The sequence below is a fragment of the Scleropages formosus genome, chromosome 24 (assembly GCF_900964775.1).
Source record: "Scleropages formosus chromosome 24, fSclFor1.1, whole genome shotgun sequence".
In the NCBI taxonomy this organism is placed as follows: Eukaryota; Metazoa; Chordata; class Actinopteri; order Osteoglossiformes; family Osteoglossidae; genus Scleropages; species Scleropages formosus.
The window spans coordinates 11,911,998-11,920,750 of NC_041829.1; the positions used below are offsets into that span (position 1 = coordinate 11,911,998).

The window sequence follows — 8,753 nt, forward strand, 5'->3', positions numbered from 1 at the left end:
CTGTATTTTACATTTATTTATTCAGCAGATGCTTCTCTCCAGAGCGACTTCCAATGAACTCTATGTAGAGTTACCAGCCCACACACCTTATTCACCGTGGTGGCTTACACTGCTAGATACACTACTTACACTGGGTCACTCATCCATACATCAGTGAAACACACACACTCTGTCACTCACTCATTATGGGTGAACCTGAACAGCATGTATGTGGGAGGAAACCCATGCAGATACAGGGAGAACATGCAAACTCCACACATACTTAGCGGGGATTGAACCCATGTCCTTTCACACCACCCCGGCGCTATGAGACAACTGTGCTGCTCTGCTGCCCAAAAAAAACACTCTTACAGTTATGGAAGAACTCACCAGCTGTCAAACTCAAAGGTAGGTGTTTTGAAGTACTGCCCCACCTCTTTGGTTACCTCAAGAGAACTGTAGAGGAAAAAAAAAGATTGTTTTGAACATCATGTGGGGCAGCACATGACAGTGGCTGAATGATGAGGAACATTCAGTCCTACGATTTTAGTCCATTGACACCGGATTTAAACAATTATGGGGTCTTGAAATAACATATATGAAACAGTTATACACAGAGATAATGAAAGAAGGTTGTAAGAAAGTAGGCCCATTCACCTCGTCTTGAGGAATTTGTCTCGCACATGTTCGCACTCCTCTTGCGTCTTACTGGATGTCCTCCTATGGTAAAAAGGAGGACAGTCAGATGAAAGATTTGTCCTCTCCAGAAGACACTGAGGTAGCATATGTGAAGTCTGAGACAAAACCTCTCACATACAGAATATTCACATCATGTCGCCTGCACTCCAGACCAAAAGAAACTGCCAGTAGTCAGACTTTTGTCTTTTTCTACCCTGAGAACTTCCAAAAACCAACGAACTGGAACTATAATGATTGTAATATATTTATAACATCATGTTACAAAAGGACTGAATGTGCTGAAAACATTTATTGGCATTTTGAGCCTGTTTGAAAGTGTAGATGCTAACGTGAGGTAAACGGGTCTTTCTGAGGGCTTCGGAAAGTTTTGCCGGTATCAAAAACTGCCCAAAGCATTGCCAGAAACGTCCTGGATAGTCAGACAAACTAGATAATTAATGCAACGTTTTCTAGGGCCGCGTTAAAATCATCTTTTCAGTCCGGTTCGGAAGAACTGGGACATGGAGCTTCCCGCACCGCCTCATCGAGCGTCAACGTTATGCGTTCATGGGGCGCGCGGTCCTCCCAGCGTGAGGGGGCGCTCGACGGAAACGGCACGAGCCTTGCACGTGCACGGAAACCTCGGCGGTATTCAAAGCACCAGAGCGAGAGAGAACGAGAGAACGAGAGAACGAGAGCCACGTGGTACGAGCGCGTGCTGTGTGCCAGTGCGGCGCGCTCCTCCGGCGTGGTCATTTACTCGTTAAATTCAGTTCATTTCCGTCGCGCTGTAACATGGCCGAAAGCGAACCGGTTGCTGCGAAGGCAGCAAAAAGCCTCTTGGCTCTGGATCCGAGCGCCGAGACCACGTTTCGGATGAAAGTGCAGGAAGCGAAGAAAGGCAAGAGGAGGAAGGTACGTACCGTACGGCCGGGTCACTCACACTCACAGTCACGTCACGGTGCGGTCGGTGCTGCTCCGTGTGGCCTGTGCTGTGGCTGTGCTCTGGTCTGGGGCGGGAGTTGGCGAAAATAGCGACGTTTGTTTCCCTCAGAAATAACTCCAGCTCGGTCTAACTGTGAATTATATTATTTGTTATTAATCATCATTACTGGCTGTGTGTGCGTAAAGTTCGTCGTTCGCGAAACAACAACTCAACCGGGCACGTAACGTTCGCAGGAAGAACACGAGGGATCATGAGGTAAAAATCATGATGATGTGCTAGCCTAAGTGAACGTGTTCACACATTACTCTAGTTTTTTCCCCCAAAAGCTACTTAGAATTATTTATTAGTCGTTTATACAGCTGAGTAACTTTAGTACCTTGTTCAGGGTACAGCTGGGTGGGATTCGAACCTGCGGCCTCCTCTCTTGGCCAGGCAGAAATTCTAAAGCTGATGACACAGTCCAACAAGACATAAAATCATGTATGAAATTCAGTAGAAATGTGTTTATAAACTGTATTGTTCGTGTAGAGCTCTGCCCAACAGTTCACAAAGACACACACACACACATGCGTTGTGCAAAAGTAATAAGCAGGCAAAGAATTTGAAACTCAGTGAGGGCTCTGAAAGACTTGGACTGAGACAAGCCTTCTGGAAACTGAGGAAATGGGGAAAAAAATTTCCAGGTGAAAGACCTGGGGTGGGGTTGGGGGGGGCCTAGGGCTCCAGGTGAAGGTTCATAGAGTGCATTTCCATTGTAATGTAGTTGACAAATTTATATACTACCTGATTTATGCTTGCAGACTGACATTTATTTGTGCACAAATGCTTCATATGCATAATCTTATAAAATATTGCTTGAAAGTCTTTAATAATACAAACTCGCCTTTTTAATGGATAACAATTGGTGTGGCGTTTAAGTACCATGTTTTTGCACTTCCGTGGATTTGAATCCCCGCTCCTGCTGCAGTATTCTCCAATATAAGGGTACTTACCCTGGATTTTTGCAGTAATAATTCAGTGCTGTATATGTTGGTAAATCACTGTAAAGTGGATTGTTCGACACTAAGTTGCCTTGGACAAAGCGGTCAAATAAATAGTAATGGTAATTTGTCTTGGCAGCAAGAAAAGTGGAGCATTGTTGAGTTTGTTGGCAAAACTACTGTTCTGTCTGCCAGAGGGAATCTCTGACCCCAGGAGTGATTTATGTCGGACACCTTCCCAGAGGCATCTTTGAGCCCCAGCTGAAGGGCTACTTCGAACAGTTTGGCGAGGTCCTGCGGCTCCGGTTGTCCAGGAGTAAAAAGGTAATGTGTAAGTCTGTACTTTACATAGTCTCCGGTGATGATGGAATGGGCTGTACGATATGGATATGTGTGGTGGCACAGTCTGAAAATTACCTTGGATGAGTCAGTTGTCTTTGGTAAGATAACTGTGCCAACAGGAAGCTGGTACAAACTTCTCCGACACTTGTGTAGTGGAGTGTTGAAAGCCGCGTACCTACAGTTCATTAGGTTTAGGCTCTAGATATGTGGCGCAAAGATGTTCTGAATATAATTTTCCTTTAAAGAAAATCATTGTCATTATTATCAGCTATGTGAAAGACCCAAAATATCTGAATTACTGTATTATTGTCCTATTTCAGTACATTATTTTTCAGCACTCTTGTCACTGTGGTGCGAAGAGCGCTCTGTCAGAATAAATTGATCTATTTCCTGAGTGCTGACTTTTGTGTTACAGACAGGAGGGAGCAAAGGTTATGCTTTTATAGAGTTTCAGTGTGAAGAAGTGGCCAAGATCGTTGCAGAAACCATGAACAACTATCTGATGGGTGAAAAACTGCTAAAATGTAAGTTTCTGTATGTTAATTTTTCATGACGCCCCTGTTTGTCATTTGAGAGACAGTCGAGCTTTTTGTTTCTGAATAGGTCATGTGATCCCGCCAGAAAAGGTCCACGCCGCACTGTTTGTCGGCTCCGAAAGAGAATTTCGGAAACCGTCGTTCCCAGCTGTGAAGCGCTATAACAACGAGCGCTCGCCGAAGGCCGTGAAGCGCATGACCTCCAAACTCCTGCGCAAAGAATCCAGTCTGCGCAAGAGGCTTGCAGCAAAGGGCATCGACTACGATTTCCCAGGATTTGTACGTCTGTTATTTTGTTCTTCAGCAAAATTTAAAAATATTTTTAATTTACATTTTTTTCAGTTAGCAGACATATCTCCACAATGCAGTTAATTCACTGTGCCGTTTTTTTGCTTCAGCAAATAGAGCATATTAGAGCTGATATTTATATCAAAGTATGAAAATAGTGCCATGTCTTGATTTTTGGGAGATGAGATAAAATCTGGAATCCTACAGCTCTTACAGGTGGATGGGAATTTTTTACATCAGCAGTCTAGGGTGATGGGTAATTCTGAGTGGCTGAGATGGTCACCTACAAGGTTTTTTTTTTGGCTGCAGCGCTACTGTAGGGGTGTAGCAGCTCGTGAGATTTAAAGCTTTTGCTGCTTGGCTCAATAAGCATCATGGTCTTTGAATAGTTCTTGCTTGTGCTTGTAGCCAGTGAATAAGGCTTGTAACATATGTGTATCTGCAGCACTTTGGTAGCTAGAAGGTAGTGCTTTGGGGCAGGGGGTAGTGTAGTGTAGTGTTTAGAGCTGCTGCTTTTGGGCCCCGAAGGTTGCAGGTTCGAGTCTCACCTCCAGTTGTAGTACCCTTGAGCAAGGAACTTGCACTAAATTGCTCCAGTAAAATTACCCTGCTGTATAAATAAAGTTTTGAGGGTGACACGCATATCTTGCAGCCTTTGAAGAACATTAATTCACTCATAGATGTTTTTAGTCAAAGCACTGCATCCTCTGGGAAAGCAGGCGAATGTTTGCGCATCACCTGACTGCACAGCAACCAAGATGAGATCTTCTGTTGTGTCTGCACAAATATAGTTATTTGTTCATGTATTCGTGTTAGTTTGACAAAAAATGTTTAAATACTGATAAGGCACTAAGGTCTATACTTACAAATTTTAACAGAGAAATGTTGACTAAAATAGTTAAACCCATTGCTGTGACTGTGTTTTTTACATACTGTGTCTGTGATATGTGTGAATTGGACTTACAGCTGTGTATTGTAGCAGTGAATTGTAGTAGTTTTATGTGTTGAGTTGCTTAACTGTAATACTTCTATGGAAACTGATGCCCCCCCACTGTGAATCTCAGAATTTATGGTCTTGCTGCACAATATTTTGGATAACTTGTTACCTAAAGCCTGCTCTTTTGTTTCTGAAGGCTGCCCAAGTTCAGAAGAAAATGAAACGGTCTGAAGATGGTGATGAATCTGTTTGCAGTCAGGTATGTGTAGAACTTGTGATGCATGTAGGACCCAGGACAAGTTAGGACTGAGGTTCTACAGCCTGTGGGGAATTGGCGAGAGTATCATTTGTCTTGGATAAGAGAAATGTGCTACAAAAAAGGACAAGGCTGAGCTTTTTCACCGGCCATATGCAGTGAACTCTTCAAAGGGACAAGCATGTACACCTGACTTTGGAGTCACTTATTACTGTAAATGGTTACAGGGTTGCCCAATTTAAATCCCACTGATTTAAATCAAATTTTTTTTTTTAATTGTTGATTTAAATCGTTTTCTGATTCTCCCCCCCAGTATTTTTCATCAACTATTGGAAGGTTTATTTGGTAACATATCTAGAAGCATTAGAGAACAACTTTAAATTACAGAAAACGATCAACAGAAAGAAGAGAAATTAATTAAATGGCATTACTTATGAATTGAATGTCAAGGACTCTAGGATAGTTAAACCACAGTGTGTAATACACATGTCAGATTTAAACCGCTTATGACGCATCAAGAAACAAAAATTTAATTACACTACTTTTGGGTGATGATATTATAATTCTTCATTCACAGACACCAGTTTTACTAGAAGTACAGCTTACTTATAGCTCACCCAGCTCAATGTTCTTGATTGGGGCCTGGAAGAGAAACACAAGTTTTGCTGCATTTTCTGTGCCAAGCCTTTTCCGAAGTTTAGTTCATATGTGCTGAAGACACGCGGTATGTTTGCATAGGATGCAGTGGCAGAAAAGTTAGTTGACAGCAGTCATGGATTCCACATCAATGACATCACTTTTAACCTTTAAAACAGTACAATTTTAAAGAATTTCAGGGAGAAAAGTATTTTGGTAATATTGCTATTGTGTGTGTGTGTATGCTATTAAAATAATCATTTAGAGTTATGGAGAATGCTCCAGATTTTTTTTAAAATCTGATTTTAATCAATCAAATACATTTTTTATATACTTGTATATATGTAAATCAATAAACCGCCTACCCTTGCTTGGCTGACATGGACTGTCCTTTGTGTTGTAGGATGACACGCCAGTGTGCACACCATCCATCCTTGAAAAAAGGAAGAGCGTAAGAATGGGTGACAGTGAAGATGATGACGATGACGATAATGAAATTATCATCAAAGCTGTGGCGATGCCAAAGTCTAAAGGCAAAAAAAAGACCACTGAAGAAGTTGTACAACAGATGAGTGGTGATGATGGTGGTAAAGATGCTGATGATAGCACTGATCACGGTAGTGAAAGCAATAGTCATGAAATCGGCAAAACCTCACCTGTGCCAGCATCAAAAGTAAAATCCAGAAAGAAGAGTAAATCGAGACGAATGTGAATTGGACTGATATCTATGGAGAAAGTTTATTCTTTTACCACATTTCTTTTAATACTTTCATAAATACCCCAATCTTCAAGTAAATTATGCTTGTGAGAAGGTTTTGTAAATGTAAAATTTTTGAGTTCCAAGTTATTGTGTAAATGATGTTATATTTGAAACAATTTGTGTGTGTGCTTCCGTCATAAGGGGTTATCTATAGGAGAATTAGTGTTTCTGTACATCAGTTTGAATTTCGACTCTGTCTCTCGCTGTCGTTCTGTTGTCCTATCGTGTTACGCACATTTATCGTCAACCTTTAGTTATAACTTAATTTCCCAAGCCCTTGGTAAAATCTGTACCCCTTCTGGAGCTCTCAGAGCGATGAGTGTTTGAGGAAATCTGTTTGACACAATTTGCCAAAAATTCACACACAGGCTGCATCCAAAAGTCACTTTGTTCAAACTACTACCTTAAAAAGTGTTTTTATAAATTTATTTCCCCGAATCTCTTTTTACTTTTGAAGCTCCGTGGACAGTACCCCAGCATGTTTTAGTTGTCTTTTAATATCAGAGGTTGATGTAATGCACAAATTGTGCTGCTTACTCTGTTCAAGGGGTGAATGTGTTCATCTTTTCAGTCCTACACATTTAGAGATAAACATTTACAGTTAAAGAGAATGTTCAAGATTTTAAAAATCTTTTCAAACTCTGACTTTGTCCTGGTTCAATGTTTAACTTTTTCTGTTGAAAACAGTTTTAACAGGTGTAACGTGAAATTGCTACAACATGTATTGTAGCGGTTAATGCTGCTGCCTTTAGACCCAAAAGGTTGCAGGTTTGATTCCCACCTTTAGATGTAGCACCCCTGAGCAAGGTACTTACCCTGAGTTGCTCCAGTAGAATTACCCAGCTGTATAAATGGGTAAATAATTGTAAGTTCCTTTGGAGAAAAGTGCTACTTGAATGATTATTGCATTTAGCGTACATGCATATTCAGCTTCTATAAATTTATATATGTAGTCTTGTTTAAAGTTATCCTTTAATCCTAATTACTGGTGACCATTTTACTGTTACTAAGACATGTGCTGTATTAAACTGAATCATCTATAAGCTCATAGTTTCCCGAAACTGTTGTGAGAAATGATTCATTATCTGTAAGTGTCCCTTTCCTTGCACTGTACCTAATGACCTTTACATACATGTGATTTAAATGGTGTGCAGAAGCTTCCTTGTGCCCTACAATTCAAGCCTTGGAAATCCATTCTCAAGACAGCAAGTGTCATAATTGGCCCAGTCACTGTGCTTCAAAAATTTTTAAAAGCAAACTCATTTGAGCACAGTTTGTGTGTCACTTTACAAAGTGTTTAACTCACGTCCTACAAAAAGTTCAATTAACTGTAGTGCGACTATCGTATCTACCATGTGAAAGCATTGCCTGGATAAATGTGTCTGATTCTGATTAACAAACAGAATTAAGTTGCAAAATAGTACAATAATACTACTACTGCTAAAAAAAATTTAATGTATTGCACACTGAACTAAAACTAGAATTCCTCACTCCTAACCCATTTATGGTCAGCAATGAGGGGATGAGCCTCAGGTGTAAAGGATGGGGACAGCTCCTGGTGCTGAAGGTGGCAACTTTGGAGTGCTGTCCCCATCCTTCACACCTGAGGCTCATCCCCTCACTTCCCAAGGGACCAAAGGGTACGGAGGGAGACTAGGGAGGTTAGACATTGAGAAGGTTTTGAGTGGCACAGCTCTTTTAGCCTTTTTCCCCAAAAGAATGCAACCCTTTTGCAGGTGTGAGAAGCGCCAACAGCCAAAGCAGCAGGCCTGGGTCAAACGAGGGTGAATCCGAGTGTCTCCTGACCTGGTGAGATCGACTTGACCTTACCAATCCCCACAGACCATCTGTCTTACCTCCCCCGAGGAATTAAAAGATTTATGTCCTAGAGAATCGGGAATGTGTCTCAGTTCATTTCTTTTGGTTTAATCCTGGGAATTCCTGAGTTGTTTTATTTGATTGGTGAAATAAAAATGTTTAACCAAGAGCCGAAGTCCCGAGCCGAAGTTTTCCCTTTATTCAGCTGCCAGCTGTCTTACTTGTCCAACTCAGTCATATATGGTCACCCTTTCTGTAAGTATCCTGCCTATATCTATTGAAATTTCTTAAGATTTGAAAAAGCGGCTTACAATTTCAATTACAATACAATTTCTCTCCGAGAAAGGTGTGGAAACCCTGAAAGTGGTTTCCACACCCTTCTCCTAGAGAAATTCTGCCAGAACAGTTGTGAGTTACAGCAACACCGGAGCTCCCGAGCTTCTGTCAAAAACCACACGGCAGTTTATTCCAAAGTGGTATTTTAAAGCTTGTATCATATTGGCAAAAGTCATGTGATGGATGACATCTGAAGCTTCATTCAGCACACATCCATGTGACTGTTTCAGCACTCGTTCGTCTGAAGGTGCAATGCCCCGA

At 41.3% G+C, this 8,753-nt stretch overlaps 1 protein-coding gene and 1 non-coding gene across 2 annotated transcripts; both read left to right on the forward strand.

Moving 5' to 3' along the window:
- Positions 1-1,332: 1,332 nt before the first annotated feature.
- Positions 1,333-7,136, forward strand: nifk (nucleolar protein interacting with the FHA domain of MKI67). Its single transcript, XM_018726417.2, has 6 exons — positions 1,333-1,572; positions 2,779-2,907; positions 3,341-3,449; positions 3,529-3,740; positions 4,883-4,945; positions 5,982-7,136. Exons 1-6 carry the CDS (start codon positions 1,453-1,455, stop codon positions 6,288-6,290), a joined length of 942 nt encoding a protein of 313 aa, XP_018581933.2. The 5' UTR covers positions 1,333-1,452; the 3' UTR covers positions 6,291-7,136.
- Positions 2,985-3,108, forward strand: LOC114909449 (small nucleolar RNA ACA64). The gene has a single exon (XR_003797322.1). It is a non-coding gene; the product is annotated as a small nucleolar RNA ACA64 (small nucleolar RNA).
- Positions 7,137-8,753: the final 1,617 nt, after the last annotated feature.

Excerpts from the sequence above, each read along its gene's own strand:
- nifk (XM_018726417.2), top strand. The coding sequence starts at position 1,453 with ATGGCCGAAAGCGAACCGGTTGCTGCGAAGGCAGCAAAAAGCCTCTTG. Across the intron at positions 1,573-2,778 it reads AGAAAGGCAAGAGGAGGAAG|AGGGAATCTCTGACCCCAGG; the intron begins GTACGTACCGTA and ends TCTGTCTGCCAG. Across the intron at positions 2,908-3,340 it reads GGTTGTCCAGGAGTAAAAAG|ACAGGAGGGAGCAAAGGTTA; the intron begins GTAATGTGTAAG and ends TTTGTGTTACAG.